Genomic DNA, 20,769 nt, shown 5'->3' with positions numbered 1-20,769 from the left:
TTCTAGCTATCAAGCTTTTGGCAACTTCGATGGAAGGTTCTTGCTTTTTCTAGATTCTGATCCTCTGGAGATTATGCTCCTGCCGTTCCGATTCTCAGTCATTTGGGATGATTCATCAACATTATGACGTAAATGACATTAAACCATTATTGATGAGCCGTAGTGAATAAAATCCCGATGTGTTGTATGATATGCCCTGGGCAGCTAAGTATTGGATACGGTTTAATTTTGTGCTGTACAAAACTTCGTTATATTGAATCATTACGATATACCTAGGTAATTTGCTTACCATGTAGTACAATAAGTCTTATGATATTATGGCTACTAGGAGCTTTGATGTTGGAGATAGATGTAGATCTACAATAGACAAGCACTCCCGCTTTGCTGCATAAATTCATCAGCAAGATAACCTCATACGGCCCTTCAGACCGCAAGGTATCGTGGGGTACGAACTAAAATTACTTCTTCTAACTTCACTAGATATTTGTAATAGATAGTTTAAACTTGATAACACCTTTTTACATTCCATGTTGTCACTATTTTAACATCTACGAAATTCATCGAGAGCTTTATATGCTTACCGTGCTGATCTGTAATTGGGCACCTTCTCAGGCATCTGATGTCTTGGTCAAGTTGGTTTACCTTGCATTCATCTCTAAGTATTCTGCTGGTCAAGCAAATTTCGTAATTTTCACGTCACCCTTTTCAAGTGTCATTGCAGGATGTGAAGGTGACAAAGATGGTCGTGCATACGTAATATTACGAATTTCTTGGGGGGAAATCACTCATTCCTTCAACGCCTTCCTTTCAAACTAGATTATACATCCCTCAATCAGTATAGGGTTTTGAGAGCAATTGCACCAATTTTTGGTTTGTTGTTAATTTGATCAGACTGCACGTTGTCATATAAGGGGATGGAATCATTAAGCGAGTTAAAGTGGGTCTATTAAGCTGCCATCCGACGAGTACAAAAATGTCCCTCGAATACATGTGAACGCTGATGAAAAACAATCAAATAGACCCCCCACCCAGCATATGCCGTGCACGAACGAGATTTCTTATGACAATACCAGTATTCAATTATGTTCTGAAATCAACTTTCGTATCGACCCCAGCCTCCTCCGCACCGTAATCATTCACAGCCACCAATGTATTCTCCAAATACTCGTCAAAGATATCGTATGGAGTCCAGCATTTTCGGAGAGATGATGGTATCTTTGAGATTCGTCGCCACCATATTCCTGGTAACTGTCTTAACGTTTCTTCTGCAGTCGTAAGACACGTATCATGCATGCGAACCTTTCTGGCGTTGATCCTAGTGGCGTAACGAGTTGGATCGTCGAAAAATGACATTTCTGAGACCGAGGGGCTGCCAGGACTAAGGGTAAACATTGGTAGAAGTTTCAAAACCGGTGTTGGGGGTGGCGAGTATGATGGTGGTGATGAAGGTGAGCGAAGAAGCAATGGCGCTACATCATCGGCAACCTTCAGAGGCACTTCCATGTCCAAATCTTCCTCATCACTATACTCGGACTGAGATGCTTCCTCATCTTCGGAGATGTTGTTGTGGTCTGATGAAGAAATAGCGAAATCGTTGTCGCGAACAAATTCGGTGTCACGAACGGGATCTGTGTTGCGAGTGGGATCGTTGTTGCGCATCAAACCGGAGATATCCATCAAATTGATACCCAAAGCATTTCCAAAAGCTGCTCTAATGCTATGGAAATTATGCGCTCTCTCTTCTGCCTGTCTGGAGTCCTCATTTGTATCCAAAACTTGATTGTCATTGGCAGCCTCGACTCCTGCTGTTTGTCCTTCACCATTTGATTGTTCAAGAGATATTTCAAGGGACAGTTGTGGATCGAGACTGGGGTTTTCGTGCGACATGACTGAAAGGAAGGGATAGACGCTGGTAAATTATCGGGTTTTATTTGTAAGAAGACTCAGTTTGCTGTCTTAACTCGAGGCATAAGACCACCAGGGTTTCTGTCAAACTCGTTAGTATAATTTGACGTCGATATCATTAGTGAGTAGTTTTTTCACCTTATGTTCACTGCACTTGTCTTCGAGTTGATGGATTATGCCTCTCCGAGAATTCAGTAGAGTTAAAAAGAGAATATTGAGAATATTGAGGGGTTTGTGCGAGAACCAACCTGTTTATTCAAAGAATCCTCGCTTGATAATGTAGTGAATATTGTGAGGTGAAATTGTCATCCGCAAGTTAGTCTTTTGATATACTGTTCCGATTTGACGCGATTGATTGTTTCTTATGATGGTTAAACAATACCATTGCTTTAGTTCCGTCTTCCAGAAAATGATACCAGAAGAGACACAGTGAAATAGATTTATGGATTGATACTTGACATAGTCTTTATTAATATGTCTTGAAGTAATGAACAATTTACAGAAGTGTTAATGATGATAATATCACAAAGAAACTAGATTAACAATTCACATGAGATTCAAAAGTTAATATACTCTGTGATTGGAGGAAAGAGTAATGAAGTGAAGTGAAATTTATAATTCACAATTTCCTATTCTGCCAGCTTATCAAAAACAATGTGAAATATCCTAGGATGCAATTTCCATTTTATATCTGTGCTTTCCTCCACTACTCAGCACTTTCCTCAAAATTCTTATGCATCCAACATAGTTTTTGTAGAAACCATCATCTTCTGATTTGTGTCATGTAGTATGTTCTCACACCAGCTACTGTTCTGAGCAACCTTTTATGTCATCAGAATTCATGTCACTCAGAATATTCTTGCGACCATCGAAGTGGGCTAAACTTTCGACATCTGTATTTCAATGACTTCTCTGTTGCAGTGGCCAAACGAACGCTTATTGTGATCCCGTGGCGTTGAAGCCTTCTATTGCGAGCGAGCAAAACCTTGTGTACCCGACTGTTGTTCGAAAAGCGCGCCGCAAGCACTGGGACTGGTAATAGTAGTGATTCTCCGCATTTGGTGCAAGTTGAAGATTTGGTTGGCGCCGGTGATAGTGGTAGTGGTGTTCTGTCGGGAGTGTTGGATGCGGAAGGCCGGATTAAGTTTTTGTCGCATGAAGCTTTGATAAGATTTTGATTTCGTATGTTCTCCTTTAGCTTTTCTACGATGATACGTATTTCATCTTGCTCCTCGAAAAGCTCCACCTTCGTCGCATTGGTTTGATTCATTTTCGGTTTCGAGTTCAAATGTGAGTCTGACTTGCGATTTAGAAGTTTCTTCGACCTGTCGTAGTAAAATGAAGTTTGTACAGGATTTGATCAATGGACTGTCTGCTGAAGATTTTCTCCGAACATAGGCCTCGCTTCTTATATGTCTATCATTGTTGGCTCTATGATTAGCGTAGTCTCCCACAACAGGCTAGTCTTTCTAGTCAATGGCCAATCTGAAGCTAGTGAATAGTTCGGCTTCAGCTAGGACTACTTATTGTGACCGTAATGCAATCTCTTTCAGATACGGGAAAAGTTGATCCCATCGAGTTTTTAGGTTTGGTTTGTGGTTCTCATGATCTAGTTGGGCGTTTTCAAATGCCATCGGTTAATTGTCATAATCGATGGGATATTGAACAAGCGTGAGAGCACACAGAACTCGATCCTTTTCTGTAAATTTATCACGGACTTCTCTTTCTATGATACAGAATACATTGTCACATATTGCGCAAGTCTATGATGTGGTCAGTTGAAGATATACATTATGTGAGTTGTCTTGAACTAAAAAATGCTTCCCCTTGGATTAATTTACCCCAAAGTCCCCACGACAGCTTCTTCCAGAACTCACTGTGATCCCCGTCTCGCTGAATACCCGATACTCTGATTATGGTATTGCTGTTTGAATAATTTAGCTTCTGCCCAAGGTAAGAATGAGCGCTCAAGCTCCAGTCCTGTAAGAATTGAATTTACCCACTCTTTTCACTTGATGCTCTCTCGCCATTCCTCAAAAGTAAAATGGAGTCTGGGTATCCTTCAAATAGTATCGAATACAGCCAAGCTTCTTTCTCACAGGTCCATTGTCTTGCTCTCTCGTCTCTGGTGTTTCGTTACACCATTCACAGTAACACTCTTCAAATATTTGGGGACCTTGGCTCATGAGAAAACGGCATCTGATCACCTCCTGGCTCACTTCCTCCTTTGGGATAGAATAGTACCTGGCAGTATCAATTACAAGCTGCCACATAACGGCTCTTCGTGAAGTCCTTGAAGAAACTTCATTTTCTCTATCTTCGAACGCCGCATACTCTCTTGGGAGTTTCATTTCAAGCACATAACTGAATGAATTGGTCTTTGACTCGGACTCTTTAGCTGAAGCCATGTTCTCATCGGTAGCTTCAAAGTTGGCTGAAGAAATTCTTCTCGTTTCGGCCGTCATTACTGCTTGCTGATAAGACTAATTCTTTGTAACTTGGATGCATGAAGCAATTAAGGATGTAATTGAGGTGATTATGAAAGTATTTTTGAAAACTATACAATTGAGAATACCCTGGAAACTCTTTTGAGTTGGTATTTGAATTGAGGTACTATTTGTAATGCCCAGACTTTTGATGGAGCTAATGAGTACTAGTTGCTGAGTTCTACTAATAAAAGTTACTACAAACTTGATCTGTCAATCCCCCATGCAAGGATCCTTGTGACATCTTGATTTCCAGCCCCGAAATTTGACTTTATCACATTTGCATCTAATCATCAATTATTTTACTATTAAATCTTAGGTTACAGATATATATCTATACATTTGAGTAGCTTCGGAGTCTTTTCATATGTATGTACAAAGAAGCATTGACAATATGAATATCTTTGACTTCGGTATTCAATAATGAATAGACAAACTTGTATCTCCATTACAGATTCATTTAAGAACCAGGGTGTTACCAAAGACAGTTTTGATAAAATGAATTATAAGACTGATATGAAGAAGTTCCTTCAAGATTATTTAGTTAGCATTATTCTAGTCTACTTTTTCACCATAGGCAATCATTAACTTACTTTCAGTTCACAAGGGCATCAATTTATCACTCAATATCAGAAGTCTCATAGCTAGATCTCTGGGGTATTGATTCAATCTATTATTATAAATTATAAATTATCGCTTTCTGCTCTTTCGCCACATCCTGAAAGCAAAGTCGCTAAATTAAATTCAAGTCGCAGACACTGTTACATGCCACTCATATATTGGCTCAGGACTATGCGGATGGTGTAGGGAAACTCATTGTCTAAACTTCTAGGAAAGAAGATATAGACTTATAACAACTAGTATAGTTTTTGAGAGCCACATCTTGCTCCACAGCTCGAACTTACTTCGATTCTCGCGAAGTCGTCCGTATGTTTAGACCGCCTGCCAACTTCCCGGTCTAACAATATGCGGACGACGTGCTCTTTCAAATGGTCTGCAAGCAATCATGGATTTCCAAAGCCCCGGTTGAGCCGCAATAACAGCCCGAGCCGTAGAGCCTGTCTTTTCAACCCCATTCAAGCCATGCATTGTGCTTGTATCCTCGATCTCGACAAATCCGGAGTCGCATCCACAAGAACACTCTCCTTTGCAAGCTTGATTTGATGGAACCGCGGCCTCCTCGTCGAACATTGAGACTAAGCTATAACCAAGATCGGAATCAAAGTCACTATCATCGTCCTCTTCATATGTGCGTACGCCCGAATCTTGGATCGATTCCATCGCCATGTCGACTTTATCCCATTCGTAGCTATCGGAACCTTTTCCTTCCTCAATGATTTCTCCCTGCAAAATACTGCAAGACTTCAAGCCATTGCCAGATTCTGTTTCACGTGCGCCATCTTGTTGTAAAGTTCTTGAAAACCAATCATCGCAGAATTCAAGTGGCTCGTCACTCCCCTCGACTGTGCAGCCATCTTCCTCGTCTTCCTCAAATTTCCCAACTGCCTCATCAATCTCGACATGGTTCGCATCATTCTCATAGTGAGAGATTCCTAAGATTGCGGCTCTGCGAGCAGCTCTGAGCTTTTCTTGTTTCTTCTTCTTTTCTTCTGCTGCAATAGCTCGTGCGCCTTCATGAGTATACTATTTGTTGCGAGAGTAGTTAGCATGTGATCGCGCATGATACCAAATGGCTCTCTCATTTTTTCCTTGACGAATTAACTTACTGGACATGGTTTCACTGCCTCCGAATATGACCAAGAATCGCGCTCTTCATCCGGATCCCCAAAGTGTCTGAGTTCATTCTCCAAACCTCCAACAAGAACTGCGCCATCGTAGTCTGTATTTATGACAGTGCGCCATCTAATAGCGCGCAAGATCTGAGGTGAGAACATTGTAATGGTAAATTTCTTTTGTGAGTGCGATTGGTTCCTGATTTGTTTGCGCTCGGAGTTTTGTAGATAGCAAGTGAGAATGGATGGCTTTCTAGATTTATTCGAGGGCAGGAAAGTAGCTGATATAGATAGAGACATCTTGTACGTTCAGGTTGATGACCTTGATACATTGGTAAGATACCGTAAGAGCCGCAAAAACTGTAGAGAAACGTAAAAACCGTAATTGTATAACAATTTCCAGCTTTTAGTCTATCGAAATGAAAAATAGTGAATTAAGGTCACTGCCGTACGTACGATATCATTGAGTTCAATCTGCCGTAATTGATGTAAGCTGAGAAAAAATGGCAAAAATGGCAACAATCACTATCAACAAGGAAGGAGCGGATAATAATATGAATATCTCAAATTGCAGAATATCTTGATAATCCTAAAACTAACTATATTCATCTTCACTTAAGATCCTAACTTCCCCACCCTATCGCTATGCCTCTGTCTTAATATTTCCCAATTCCAATTCCAAGCAACTTGAAAATTGGGCATTTTACTTCATCAGAGATACTTAACTAGAACTCATCTCTAACTCCTGCCATGTAAATTATTGCGCCAGATAATGGAAGGCCCCTCGTCACATACAACCATCTTTCTGAACAGCCTAGATATAGCATCTAGATGCTTCCTCACGAATAACTGTCTGGCAGTGTCTTAAATTTGATGGAGTCCAGCCCCAAGTTGTTGGTTCCTATGGAGTCAGAACGTCAGCACTGCATACGGTGACGAGGCTTTAGATCCAATGACGGGAACAGGCTATTATTATAAGATACGTTAAGGTGATTCAACCCTGAATCAAGTGTACGAAATCAAGAAATATGCAGACTTACAGAACTACGATAGAACACTCTTGTAGGATGAGCTTCATAGTCACTATCCTTTACTGCCGTGAAGGACACTTGGATGCAAACCACGTCTTTTCCCATTAGCGGGTGATCAATTCGAACATCTTCTTCAACCTCCTCGAGCTCAGAATGATAACTGTAGGTTGAATCACTATCCCAAGCGTCGAAGCCACCAAATGCAGGGATGCTTTGAGCCGACTCGATTCCCAAATCACAATCGTCCACTACAACCGGGGTATCGCCCTGCCAGTTATCAAGAGTAAGCTCGGTGACTGCTGTAGTTTGATGATCATCTTGATCCTTGGATTCTTCGATTTCAGGAATGGAGTTGAGAAATGCATCATATGAGGACTGGGCAGAATAGGGTACTGCTTTAGGAATTCTGGATGTCATGTTTGTGCCTAGCTTTGTGTTCTTGGGAGAAATGGTCTCTTCAGGAACGGTGATTACAGCAGCGCTGTCTTCATTCGACAATGTCTCGAATTTCAATGCATAGTCGTAAGAGTCGATGGTATATTCGTCGTCAGAGAAATCAAGAGTCTGGAATGGTTAACATTAAAAGTGCATTCGAACAGTTTGTGAATCATTCATACCTCATAGTCTCTGAAATCAGATGGTTCTCCCATGACTGCGTCACTATCGAATTTAGATGTATCAACAAAGTTACTAGTAGGTGGAGCATTGATGCAATGCTCTTCCAATTCGTCGTTGGCTTCGTCGGCCCAGGATTTGGTCATTGGTGGCAATAAGTTCGCTAAAGACATATGTGGAGAAATATTATTATGTTTGTGAGTTAGAGGTAGCGGGTGTATATATCTGAGATAGATATAGTGGTAGAATTCTTGGTATAGATCGTTGATCTACTAATTTCCGTGTTAATAAGTCGTTGTACTTATTAGTTGTTTTAAAGTAGAGAGTCAGTGGCCTGATATTCGTTTTTTAAAGTGTTTGATTTGGGTGAAAAAAATGATTTGTAGTGAATTGATTTATGTGTATTTAGAATTTGATTCACGGAATGAGAAGCTCGAATATGTATGAGTAGATGAGAGTGGGCACACTAACAGCATTGAGTAGTACTAGCTGTATTTCGAAAATCTTTAGTGATTAAGTAGCCGTATATCTACCGCTTGTTGGTAAGCAATGCATGCTATGAGATCATATAAAGCAAATAAGCACAATTAAGTTACGGATTTTTGTAGCAGTAGTCATGATGTAGTATCAAAGGGCGTTCTGCACATCAAAATGTTGAACTTACAGATCGAAGACTGTAGATATACGGCCATGGATGCAACAATTCTCTCAGATCACGTTGTACGGTTTTTTGAATCATGGCAAATCTTCAGTGAGGCTCAGAAAGCAAATGAAGATAGTATGAACTGAATTTCGCCATCTAGCCAAGATGACCTGGGATGCGTTGTAGAATGTGATAGAATCACTGGTACCCATACTGTGCATCATAACCGTACATCCACATCTGAAATACCATTTGTGAATCCGATATAACTATCAAAGCATATTCATCGGCGGTCTTGTGAATTCCCCCACACTCTCTCCTCCTTATTTTTCCTATGCGAACATGACTTGTCTCAATGGACTCTGTTTCTTGACTCTCAACGGAGTCTCGCTCTTAACTCTCCACTCTTCACCACCTGGCCACAATAATGCTTCTCGCAACTTAGCCTCCTTAGCCTGTTACTCTGTCAATATCTTGTATGGCTATTCTGAGTCGTAAGATGCTCACCTCTTCTTCTGTTTCTTCTTCCATTGCCATGTTCACTTTCTTGTAGAATGTACGATCGGATTGGCTCGTTCCGCAATCGGCTTTTCCATTGGTGTTAGTTTGAAGTTTTGTCGTATCCTTGAGAGAATCGTCGAGGTTATTTTTGTCGCTCGAACGATCTGACAATTCGCCGGCGGCAGCCTACGATTTCTTGGTTTAGTGTTTTTGCTTCATCATGATGGTAACGTCTTCTTAAACTATCATGGTAACTGGTGAAAGAAAGATGACAGGGGGGAAGATAAAAAGTTCGAGTAACTTACTGCCTCGTTGGTATTATCTAGCCTATCGAAAGTCATCTTCGCTCTTTTATTTTCGCTGCTGGTCATTGTGTGTTGATGAATAAAAAATGACTTTTCAGAATAATTTTGCGGTGAAATCTTACGGAATTTAAGGAAATGGGAAACAAAAAGCTAATACACCTCACATTTTAGTTTTGAGCACTAAAACTTGGCTAGATGCCACTGATATCACCAATGATTCGGTTACTGAAGCTTTCAAGGGGCTAGACACTCTTAGTGGGAAAAAATATTTTCGCTTATTGTCCTAGTATACGTACCAAGAAGTCTAGTGTCATGCCTATGGAATTGATCTTGTCTGGAATCAATGAATACATAACATACTAGGAAGCTCTCATCGCCATTTTGCTGGTGACCAGGCACTACTTGCTCCTACCATAATCTAAAAGCTCTAGGGGACCACGTGAGTCTCAGCTCTAGGTCGATCTCAAATAGTTCACTCACACGAGGAATTGTTCAGCATCTCAAAACCAGTACACCTGAATCCATGCAACATATCCAATTAATACTCACAAGAACCAGTTGAATGACATTGTAGATGAACAAAAGCTATAATTTCCAGTAATGAATGTTAAGGTGGAAATGAACAGACCTTCGATGAAACGAAAAACTACTGCTGAATTTCTGCAGCGATAAATTGTGATCGAACCTTTGAAGATTGCTGAATCTACTAAAGCCATTGGATATATACAATAAACATAGGTAGGAAAAGAATGGTATGCCCTCTATTTCTTTCATAGAATATCCATTTCCATCTACACACACATCAAGCACAGCACAATCATAAACTAGCCAAAAAGATAGTACTAACCTTCGAATGCTTTTCAAATTGCGCAATATTTACCCCTTATGCCAACCTATGCATTGCTATATCCCAACCACATCACCAATCTTCCCGTCTGTAATCCTCAATATTCATCTCCAACCAAATTGCCGAATCCGCCTTATCCCTAAAAATGCCCCAGCGGGTCTCAATCACTACCCTCCCCTTCACCCTCACGTACCTCACTGCCCTCCTCAACCAGCGTCCAACATTTTCTCAAAGGGCTCGGTGTCGCACAATGAAAGTTTCCATATTTTTCATCCGCTTCCGTTTGCTCCGCTTCCGTGCTCTTAATGCCATACACAATTAAGAGAACCTCCTCCTTTCGTTTCTCCTTTCGTTTCTTTACTCTCTTCTGTCTAGCTTTGTCGCGGGCTGATAGCTTCAATGTTTCTGATGTCGAATCGTCATTCTCGACTATAGTGGATTGATTCTCAAGCAACGGCATTGTTGTTCTAATCTCAGGTCGTTATCTCTGAATTGCAGATATATTTGGATAGACAAGATTCTGCTACGATAGAGACTTTTAGCATGTTTTCTTCTTCAATAGTGGGCAAGGTGAGTTCTAACTGGAAATAAATTTTATTCTGGATCAGATAGGTGAAGTAGATGAGAACCCAAAAGTGTTCTTGAAATCAAAGTTTTGTACTGAAATTGTCTGGTTTTGTGAATCAAACTGGTATATTTGTGGAAATTCGTGTTTCTTCTCAGCAAGGTGCTTTATACTTATACCTGGGGATTTGAAATCCAAGGCTATTGTACTGCAGCTCAGATTCACTACCCCTATCACATAACATTTTTTCCCAATCTTTCGACCTCTTGTTGGATGGCTCCTGGTCTTCTCGAGCCACTCTTTGATAGTGAATACTGTTCCTGGTGATTGGAGAACAATGATTTGGTAAACTCTGTGGCACTAGTTGCTGCACACACCTGCATTCATAAAACCTTTTCCAATGCTGACCTGAATCTAGCCACAGTACAGGAAACTACTATCTTGTATGACTAGGTTTTTTTCATGGCTTGAGTGGCCCAATGAAGCTCTGAGATCAACGAAATGCTTTAAGAACACGATTCGCTGTATCCAGCTAGCATACTTGGAGGTTGTCACTTGGGCAAGCATCGAGGAAGGATCACAAAGTGTAAATACTTGTTCATTTGTGTAATCATAATATATGACAGGTCCACAGGTAGTATTAAGAGAAGATAGATGAGGCGCTTCCGTTGATCAGTTCATGACGATTCCGCCATCAATGACCAACGTTTGTCCTGTCATATAATCGCTATCTGGGCTTGCCAGATAGCTAACACATTTGGCCACATCTTCTGGAACGCTTGTTCTTCCAAGTAAGATGAGATCATCGGTGTACTTCTTGATCGTGTCTCCATTCTTAACACCTTTCGTCTTTCCCAGCTCCTCGTCGATCAAATCCCACATGGCAGTGCCAACTATGCCCGGTGCGTACCCATTGACAGTGATCTTATGTTCTGCCATTTCCATAGCAAAGGCTTGAGTAAAACCTCTCACGGCAAACTTTGAAGCACTATAGTGGGAAAGCATAGCGAATGGCTTGAAAGCAACGATACTAGGAAATTGGTCAATAAATGGTCAAGTGGCTTAATTCCGATTTGCTTCAAACATACCTGGCAGCACCAATTATCTTTCCACCTCCACCTTGTTTGATCATTTGCTTTGCAGCAGCGCTGTAGCAATTGAAAGTTCCAAAGACGTTGACGTCAAACATCCTCCGAACTTCGTCCTCGGATAGTGATAATAGCGACTTAACTTGTGCAATCCCGGCATTTGCAATCATGACATTCAAGTTTCCTAGATTCTTAACTGAAGCTTCAATCAGACCTTCGACTTCAGTGAGTTTGGACACATCTGCGGCGTGGCCATAGGATGCTCGGCCCATGCCCTGGATTTCTTTCACCACCTTTAAACCGCTTAGTATTCTGCAGACCATAGGATGATTCCCGAATACCAACCTCGTCGATGCCAGCTTGGTTTGCAGGAATATCATTTATACAAACGTCAAAGCCATCCTCTGCCAGCCTAATTGCGATGGCCTTTCCACTATTTACTCGTTAACTGATTGAGACTTTCCGAAGAAGCTTCTGAGACCTCACATTCCCCTTGCAGATCCCGTAACAATGACCGTTCTCTTTCCATAATCTCTGGTAACTGCAGTGCTGCTTGCCATTTTAACTTAAAGTTTTGATTTGGAGCGAGTTCTAGGGATTGTATAGACAATGGATGTGCTTCGCCGGAAAGGTTGAAGAAAGGACTTTATGATTTGAGGTTCTGGCAGATGCTATAAGTAACAGCGCGGCGGACCGCCGGTAGTACAATAACATCACGGACTCATTCCGTACGCCCATGAAGTGATTCTGTCAAACATAGAGAGAGGGGTAGATAAGATTCGCGGGGTCAATTATCTACCCCACACAAGCCCCATGTTACAATGCAACTTCCTATTGGTCACTAGCTAGAGCACTGTGCCTGTGCGTAGTATATCTCGGATCACTCTGTCAGAAATGCGAGTACTAGTCATCCCTTAGAAGAATGTAGGCCGCCGGTGAGCTCGGAGATTGATGGTTTATAATACTTATACAATAGGATCTATTCTATTGTGGAAAGACTTTGTTCCTAGAATTGAAGAAAGCCCTCACATGATTACTTAGGTACACAGCTAGCAGATCTGTTCATGCTTCTCTTGCATACCAAGCAGACGGGAGTCACACATTGTTCTACAACTCATTCGTGTCGCTAAAGTCGTTACACCATCACCTCGGGACTCTCGACTCCATTCATCAAACTCACCAAGTACCAAATTACTCTTCATCTGTGGTACCATCGACACTTATAGATCCGGCTTTTCTTCCGGGGCCTAGATTTGATATCGAAGTTATGAATCTTGTTTCAGATGACAGTATCTTGTGTTTCCTCTCACGGCAGGGTTGAGATAATATCACAATGCTCCCTTGACATAATCTTACATTTTTCATCAACCTACCTATATCATCATAACTACACAACTTTGATTACATCAAGCACCACGCATCTGCAAATCGACACGGCTTCCCGAAGCCCAACTAGATACTGCTGAGAAGTCTAATTCATACACGAGCAAATAAACATCGATAGCCTGATATCAGCTGAGCCTTCAACAAATCCAGCGAGCGGAGCAAAAATGCCAAGATCTCACACGATCCAATAACCCGTCATTTACTCCAAGATGCCGTCGAACACCCATAAAAATCACTTCAGTGATAAAGGAGAATGAGTGAATGAATAGATATAAAGCCTTGCGACGTTCCTATAAATACCCCGCGCAAGTATTCTCACATCGAATAGTCGCAAGAGGATCTTTCCAGCACCTGGGCCATGGTTACCAGAGAGCTGGCGAGCCACCTATTCTCCGCCTTTGAGCGAGAAATCGGGGGTCGAAAATGGCGAGAATTAAATACAATGAGAGGTAAAATATTTCATTCAATAATGATTATTAGGCACTGGACAAAATGCCGTTGTCGTTTTGTCGTGTATACTGTCGATTTCTCTCTCTTGCCTTGGTCTCTAAAAGTCTACACTGATCAGCTTGAATCTTTCCCTACTTACGAGGATTTTCACCGTGAATTTCGCAGGAAAGTCTGCTATTTTCTCAGACAGTATCTACAGTTGACATATATATATTTATATAGCGGTACATGTTCATGCAACATCAAACTGCCATGAACAATCTCACGGAACGACCCTTCCGAGAATAAGCAAACGCAAACCTAACAATAGCTAGCTAACAAGCTAACCCCCAAGCCTCCCCAGATCAACCACTCACACCCCACCGGAAGAACTAAAACCCATCCACCAAAACCTCACAGAATTACAAGGCTCTCCAAATATCACTCAATATCAGCCGACATCCCCGCCACACCTCGTGAAGTTTCATCTGATCGGAAGTATTCCTATTGGAGCTCACCCCCAACACGAACAGGAACACCCATGAAACATCCCCAGCCCTGTTTCAATCCACCCAAGAGCCCCGGATCCCCTTCCGTAAGAGGCTACCAACCACACTTTGGGGATCTTAAACCATGGAAGCTAAGTCAACACTATCGAGAGGCCATCAATACCATTGTGCAACCCTTTTTCCCTTATGGGATGTTCTCGCATCCGTACTGCTGACCCGGTCGGTACTAGTCTTTTCGTTGCACGTCTGTAATTTAGCTCCATCTATTTGTGTACTAGTCTCGCTATTCATCCGCTCGATGGCGGGAAGAATGATCCAATTCTCACCCTCTTGCACGTGCATGGTAGGTAAAATATACGATATTATTTCTTATATATTTTCTTCATCTATAACTTGGCAGCTGAGTCATCGGAATCGAGAAGATTTATAAATGCCGCGTATACTTCTTCAGTAAGGTCACTGGCTTGTAGACTTCTACCCTTTTTGGCAAAGGCCAGCCTCGAGCATTCCTATCAAAGATTAGTATTTGCAAGTGGGGATCATCTCTGGGAACTCTTACTCTTGTGATACTACTGCCTCCAAAAGCCGCCAATGCTAATGATTCAATATCATCAATATCTGCCTCATGCTCCCATAATCTATCCAAATACGCCTTTCGCCACCCCAAGAACGTTGCCAGGCTACCCGTCAACGTATCACCTTGTCCACCACTTCTCTTCAGCCCTCCTTCAATATCACTCACATACGTCTTCTCCCCATTAGAAATATAATCCTGCGACCCCTTCTGTATAACCGTAACCCCTCCAAACGCCCTCGCCAGCTTTTCCGCTCCCTCCGCCCCATCCAACCCTTCAACATCAATCCCCTTACTCTTACACAGTCTCCCAAACTCCACCACATTCGGCGTCAATATACACTCCTTATACCCCTGCACCAATTCCGGTTTCGTCTGCACCAGCTGCAATCCATCCGCATCCAGCACAAACGGCATATTCTTCTCCCTGGCCGCCTCCAAAACCTTCGCACACGTTTCCTGCATCAGTTTATCTCGTCCCAATCCCGGTCCCACAACGATCACATGTAATCGCGGTAGCATATCAATAACGCTCTGCGCGATCGAGCTCGCCGATTCCGTCATCTTCGCATGCGAAGATTGTCGCATCAGCGGGTGAACCATAAGATTCGGAGAGTACGTCTTGATGACTTGTGCTGCGCCAGGTTCGCAGATGACATGACTCTGTGCATTTTTAATATTAGTCAGATCGCTATTCATGTGAGAAATGGTAGGAAATCTCGTACCATGTCTGCCCCAAGTCTTGCACTGGCCATTGCGGAGAAATATGGCGCGCCAGTGTAGTCTTCACTGCCCCCAATAACAGCTATTCTACCCATTTGTCCTTACATGTGTCAACTGATTGTATATTTACGCAATAATTAAGATGTAGGTAGGTACCTTTGTGAAATTTACTCAGCATTGGTGGCACAATCTTTTTGACTTTCGCCAGAAGGTCTTTCGTCGTTTTCGACATGGCTTGTGTGTTTTCTGACATTTGAATTTGCAGAAACAGTCACAAATTATTCGTAAATAGTTTGATTAAAATATATTGTCGTTGCAGGTATCGAAATTGAAAAAGGTGGTGAAAAGACCGTTAAGGAAATGAAGGAGGGGGTGGAATGTTCTCTCTCTCTCTCTCTTTCACGATGACGTAGGCCATCAATAATTTCCTTATCGCCAAAATTTCCACATTTTTCGGCTTCATTAGCACGCCGAATTGTAACCTCATGGCAACGTCACCTATATATCATACCACTCCGTCACCTCTTCATATTACTAGATCCAATTAACACGGGTAAAATTTCTCAAGCTGGTGCCTCGTATTGTACGATGCAATCTCATCCGTTTACATTGCTACGATTCAGTTGGGTCAGGATCACACGATTTATGTTCTTGAGGACAAAACACCATGGGACACCATTTCTTTCCTTTTCTGCATCCGGTGTCACCAACCCATCGTTTTCACGAGATTCAACTATGGCCTGCTTAGTAAGTACGATTGCAAGCAAATCGAAGTGTTTAGGTGATAAAGCAAGTGTATCTTGTAATTTTCATCTCGCCTCGAAGATCATAGAATTCCTGTCAACATTTCAATGAGAAAGCAATGACGACTAATATCACCACTTGTTCTATGATAACGCTGTGTTATTTGACTCCTACTAAGACCATTCCCATCAATTCCCTTTCTAGGCGCGAAAGACCGCGCAATCATTATCTGAAGCTTCGAGGGACCAATGGTCTATCCAGGCGCTTTCAGATATAGCACCATAATTGGATCAATATCTAAGACTTGTAGACTTGACCGAGATCCTGACCATCGTTATAGAAACCAACACCGTCCATCTGCGCTAACATGGTGCATGCGGGTTTGATGAGAGTGTTAGAAACTTTCTTTGCTGCCAGGTCCTGAACCGTCCATTGTACCTCTTCGCCAAGCTCGAGCGTTATATTCTGTACAAGAAGTTTATCCATTGCCACAGATGTAATGGAAACTTCTTGCCAATTCGTCTCGACGTTGAGATCTCTTTTCTCCTCTTGGAAAACATACACCAAAATTCCTTGATCTTTAACCTGCAATTCATGACCACGAGATTTATCTACCTCTGTAATATTCAGTTTGGAGTTTCCATCAGAACTAATATAACTTCTAGTCTTGCGAATCTTAAGATGATAGATAATGAAATGGTCCATGATATCCTTCGGGAGTTTAAGGGCGTGATTTGGTTTCTTGTTTCCAGGACTGGAACGTAGAAGTCAGTTCGAGTTTCTAATCGATTGGAATTTCAAACTTACGGAATGTAGAGAGTCTTTTGCATCTCTGTAGCTAGTTCGTCATAACGAGGCCAGTTACTTCGGATATCTTCTTCATCTTCGATTCCCTCGACAATAAGCTGCAGATCCCAGTGACGCATTGTACCATGGACATACGTTCCGCCACATCTTTTCAACACCACAATGTGAGTTTCGAAGGTCTCTGCATCGATCTCAATGGTAAATAATTTGTCAGTACGTAATTCTAGGCATGTGAACTCGTAGGTAACTTTCCACTCGGAACACTTTTCGGACCAGAGACGAACACCTTCATTGTTTTTGAGTTTAAGGAGGAAGGCGGTATCGGCTTCCAATGCTGTTAGGATATTGGTGAACGCAACTTCAGGGCCATCTCCCTCTCTAAGTTTGCTGCCTGGCGGGGGGTACAGATGTGGAATAATAAAATCCTCATCATATGGTTTGATCTGTTCTTCTTTCGAAACAATCTTCACCGGAAGATTACCCAGTAAGATTCTACCAAAATCCATGTGCACCTTAACCTCTCCTTGAAACCCCCTCACTGGCGACATCAAACTACTAAGCACTACTTCGAAGTGTTTCAGGAATGACTCCTGTGGCATTGGCACAATAGCTGGCTTTGTCACTTCTTTTTTGATTGATGCCTTTTGACCCATGGTCTTGTGGAAAACTCGAGTACGAGTCTCATCCTCCTTTTGGCGGTGAGGCTGCGGCAATTGATTTTCGCGACGAGCGTTTGAATCTGAGGATCCCACGCGTTGGGGAGAGGTTAATATTGGCCAATTGCTAGAAGACGACAAAGTAGGCTTCGATCCTGGCAGTTCGAGAAATGCCACTGAGTTCAAAAACTCATTGCTAGGATTCGATGTTGAATCTATCATCGAAGCAGGTGCCATATCCATCAAGCTCTCAAGCTCTTCCGACGGAAGCTGTGGCGATGCCAGCGATCTCAGCGAGTACGATAGGGCTGGTGGCTCTAAGGCCGTAAACTGTTGACTTCCCAAAGCATCAGAGCCGTCTGCCGTATCAAATATTCTAAAATTGGGGGATCTAGTTGGACTCGAGCTAACATCAACAAGCGTATTCTCCGTAGCCTTGTGTCTCAATGCGTTCCAATCGAAATTCGCCAATTCCGTATCAATTACAGAATCAAGAAGGCACGACTGCATAGTACTGGGTCCGGTTGCGACTCTGTCCGGTGAAAGCACCCCTATAAAGTCATTAGCAGAGAATTTGGCTTTGGCACATCAAACTACACCCACCACTTCGCAGGTTTCTCTCTGTCTCTGAGGGAATACCTCTATATTTTGCCGGAGTAGGAGGCATACTGAAGTTGGCTGTTGTCTCTTGATGAATCATATGGTTCCAGCTTTCGGCGTTCGGCTTCTCGTATGCTACATTTGAATTCGATTCGGAGGCCATTGCCAAGCGGGCTAAAGAATTCAGGCTCGTGTCAATGGTTCCTCTCCAGTCTAGAATCTCGAATCCCTTCGAAGCATCGGTAGTAGTGGTGGCATTTGCTACCCAGCCCTCAATATCAACGCATGTTGAACTGACATTTTCATTACTTGACTTGACATCTTCCTGTTCTCGTCTCTCAATTTCCTTCTTATATCCACCGGGAAAGTATTTCACGGGATCATTTTCTGGACTTCCTCGAGATTTCCAAACAAATCCCGCCCATGGCTTTGTTGCAGAGATTTGTGTACCTGGGCTTGGGACTGCAGGAGTGTACTTCCCAATCTTGAATGGAATAAATGTTACTTTTGCTGTACTCCATGGGCAAGCTCTGACTGTAAACTTTGTCAATAGATATCCGGGAGGATGCTCTTGTTCGAAAAGAGTAGTTTCAAGGTATTTCTTCTTGATCTCTGAAAAAGCTTTGATAATAAACTTGCACGATTCTACCTCTTCTGTGTAGAAAATATGATACTGCAAGGCATATATCGACTGCGGATGTGGTCAGCTTCAAGACAGTGAACGAGAGAGAAATTCTTGAGATTTCACTCACACTATACTTCGCGATATTATTAAGTTTATTGATAACTAAATCAACACTTCCATGCTTGTTTGAACCGATATAAACCTTCGATTGGCTAGGTGACGTTACAATTTTGCTGTCTGTTATTGTCTGCAACGCCAGGACTGTGGCTAGTTTCAAGAACTCGTCAATCAACTCTTCTCCAAGATAGATCCAAATGTCGCGATAACTATACTTCTTGATAGTATCTGGATAAAATGTGTCATCTGAAGCTGAATTGGGTGAGCGCGTGTGTTGAGACGGTTCGTACTCATCCACTTTGACGATTAAATCGCTATGAAACTAACAGCATCTGAGCAATTATTACGAGCATATCGCATTGGAATTGTATACCTCAGCTGACCAGTCACTACGCGTATCTGCTTCTTCATCTTCATCTTCGGAATCTGCTTCTCTATCGCCACGTTCTTGTGCCACTATTGCTTTCGTGATCTGATTCATCTCTTTTAACAGAGGTATGAGATGTCTTTCTGAGAAAAGCTTGAAGTGATGATCCTGATCGAGCCATTGAACATAGCCGTCCTAATATTCTGTTAGTAACAATTTTTCCAAATCCCAGTGGCCACATTGTATTGATGTAAGAAAGCATGTGATGTCTTTAAAAGAAAATCATCCGCGCTGAATTCATGGATGGAAAGACACTCCAACGACCATATTTCGAGTTTGTCTCGAGAAGTCGTTGCTATATGGAGACAAGCTGTTGAACGCATGGCAGCATAAACAGCGCAGTCAAGTATTTATCTAGATCAAGAAGGAAGTCACTACTCACAGCGCGCATTCGATCTCTTTTTTCCGCGAAACGTTTCTCAACTTCCATAACTCCTGCTGGCTTGAAGTGCCATTCCGAAGCAATAATGACTGACGAGATTCCACTTCTCGCAAGACTTCCTAGATCACTGGTATCGGAAAATGCATCAGTAGCAGATGAGCTGCGCGCAACGCTTCCTTTAAAATATGCGCTCATGGTTGAAAAAATTGCTTTTGACGGCAGACCTTACTTTGTTGTCGGCAGTATATCAAAAGTCTCAGTAAATCCTTCAGAAGAAGATAAGGGAAGAGTAAAACTGAATTTGATATCAGATCCACATGACTATGGGTTTGAAGATGAGATTGATCTAAGTGGTAGTATTGTTGTTGTGTGCGTGGGGCAATATTGTGATGGGAAAAGAAACGGATTTGGCGAGGTGAATGAGGAAGGAGGGAAAACAACAGACGATATCAAGAAGTGAGCTAGTGAGAAAAGGCGACCTCGTCAAAGGGACTGAAGAAAAAGATAATACCGCAAAACATCTATCAGATGAACGATGTCAATGGTTTAGGTCCATGTCATTTTACATAAACTCGATTGTTTGTTTGTCAGTGACGTGGGTACCTGCATGCGCCAGTGGCTGCACGACTTCACACTTTTGTTGCAGGCCACACAGTATCAAAATAAGAAAAGACGTCAACGGAGATAGAAGAACGGGCAAAATAATTCTTTGCTTCTGCATCAAGTAATGATATAAGATCAAAGCAGCTATTGCACGATAGAATCATTAAAAGAAATCTAGTTCATTCAATCATCACCAATAACCCTGGCAAATCTAACTCTGATGAACTTCCCAGTGTTTGCCCCAATGTACAATTCCTAGATATGATGATCTCATGTAGACACAAAAAAGAAACTCCTTAACACCCTGGGCTTCGTGGCCCAAGTTCAACCCGAGATACCCTGACCGCAGTGTCTAATGTACAAAAGCGCAGAAAATACAACTGTATCCTGTTTCTCCAATGCAATGCAGTCTTTGATGTCGCTGGATCGCTCGAAGAGAATATCATAATTTAATGTAATTCGAAAGTA

General features: G+C 42.1%; 10 protein-coding genes across 10 annotated transcripts; all 10 read right to left on the bottom strand.

Annotated features, from left to right (window-relative positions):
* Positions 1-1,080: 1,080 nt before the first annotated feature.
* EAE97_006278 (uncharacterized protein) lies at positions 1,081-1,887 on the bottom strand (the record flags this gene model as incomplete). The annotated part of the gene is made up of 1 exon (XM_038876791.1): positions 1,081-1,887. The coding sequence occupies one exon, from the start codon at positions 1,885-1,887 to the stop codon at positions 1,081-1,083; it is 807 nt and encodes a 268-aa protein (XP_038732498.1).
* Positions 1,888-2,749: 862 nt separating this feature from the next.
* On the bottom strand, positions 2,750-3,175 carry EAE97_006277 (uncharacterized protein; the record flags this gene model as incomplete). The annotated part of the gene is made up of 1 exon (XM_038876790.1): positions 2,750-3,175. One exon carries the CDS (start codon positions 3,173-3,175, stop codon positions 2,750-2,752), a length of 426 nt encoding a protein of 141 aa, XP_038732497.1.
* Positions 3,176-3,938: 763 nt separating this feature from the next.
* EAE97_006276 (uncharacterized protein) lies at positions 3,939-4,370 on the bottom strand (the record flags this gene model as incomplete). Its single annotated transcript, XM_038876789.1, has 1 exon — positions 3,939-4,370. One exon carries the CDS (start codon positions 4,368-4,370, stop codon positions 3,939-3,941), a length of 432 nt encoding a protein of 143 aa, XP_038732496.1.
* A 954-nt stretch (positions 4,371-5,324) lies between these two features.
* Positions 5,325-6,424, bottom strand: EAE97_006275 (uncharacterized protein; the record flags this gene model as incomplete). Its single annotated transcript, XM_038876788.1, has 2 exons — positions 5,325-6,035; positions 6,119-6,424. The coding sequence occupies 2 exons, from the start codon at positions 6,422-6,424 to the stop codon at positions 5,325-5,327; spliced, it is 1,017 nt and encodes a 338-aa protein (XP_038732495.1).
* A 514-nt stretch (positions 6,425-6,938) lies between these two features.
* EAE97_006274 (uncharacterized protein) lies at positions 6,939-7,943 on the bottom strand (the record flags this gene model as incomplete). Its single annotated transcript, XM_038876787.1, has 3 exons — positions 6,939-7,025; positions 7,165-7,719; positions 7,773-7,943. The coding sequence occupies 3 exons, from the start codon at positions 7,941-7,943 to the stop codon at positions 6,939-6,941; spliced, it is 813 nt and encodes a 270-aa protein (XP_038732494.1).
* An 802-nt stretch (positions 7,944-8,745) lies between these two features.
* EAE97_006273 (uncharacterized protein) lies at positions 8,746-9,285 on the bottom strand (the record flags this gene model as incomplete). The annotated part of the gene is made up of 3 exons (XM_038876786.1): positions 8,746-8,868; positions 8,921-9,100; positions 9,220-9,285. 3 exons carry the CDS (start codon positions 9,283-9,285, stop codon positions 8,746-8,748), a joined length of 369 nt encoding a protein of 122 aa, XP_038732493.1.
* Positions 9,286-10,226: 941 nt separating this feature from the next.
* Positions 10,227-10,526, bottom strand: EAE97_006272 (uncharacterized protein; the record flags this gene model as incomplete). Its single annotated transcript, XM_038876785.1, has 1 exon — positions 10,227-10,526. The coding sequence occupies one exon, from the start codon at positions 10,524-10,526 to the stop codon at positions 10,227-10,229; it is 300 nt and encodes a 99-aa protein (XP_038732492.1).
* Positions 10,527-11,303: 777 nt separating this feature from the next.
* On the bottom strand, positions 11,304-12,279 carry EAE97_006271 (uncharacterized protein; the record flags this gene model as incomplete). The annotated part of the gene is made up of 4 exons (XM_038876784.1): positions 11,304-11,661; positions 11,720-12,012; positions 12,065-12,152; positions 12,206-12,279. The coding sequence occupies 4 exons, from the start codon at positions 12,277-12,279 to the stop codon at positions 11,304-11,306; spliced, it is 813 nt and encodes a 270-aa protein (XP_038732491.1).
* A 2,150-nt stretch (positions 12,280-14,429) lies between these two features.
* EAE97_006270 (uncharacterized protein) lies at positions 14,430-15,593 on the bottom strand (the record flags this gene model as incomplete). Its single annotated transcript, XM_038876783.1, has 4 exons — positions 14,430-14,552; positions 14,603-15,280; positions 15,343-15,440; positions 15,497-15,593. 4 exons carry the CDS (start codon positions 15,591-15,593, stop codon positions 14,430-14,432), a joined length of 996 nt encoding a protein of 331 aa, XP_038732490.1.
* Positions 15,594-16,381: 788 nt separating this feature from the next.
* Positions 16,382-19,893, bottom strand: EAE97_006269 (uncharacterized protein; the record flags this gene model as incomplete). The annotated part of the gene is made up of 6 exons (XM_038876782.1): positions 16,382-16,838; positions 16,892-18,098; positions 18,151-18,838; positions 18,900-19,211; positions 19,263-19,451; positions 19,699-19,893. The coding sequence occupies 6 exons, from the start codon at positions 19,891-19,893 to the stop codon at positions 16,382-16,384; spliced, it is 3,048 nt and encodes a 1,015-aa protein (XP_038732489.1).
* Positions 19,894-20,769: the final 876 nt, after the last annotated feature.

This window comes from Botrytis byssoidea (genome assembly GCF_014898295.1).
Source record: "Botrytis byssoidea strain MUCL 94 chromosome Unknown BBYS_011, whole genome shotgun sequence".
NCBI lineage: Eukaryota > Fungi > Ascomycota > Leotiomycetes > Helotiales > Sclerotiniaceae > Botrytis > Botrytis byssoidea.
The sequence above is the reverse complement of the archived record's forward strand: the minus strand, read 5'-3'. Positions and strand labels throughout refer to the sequence as shown.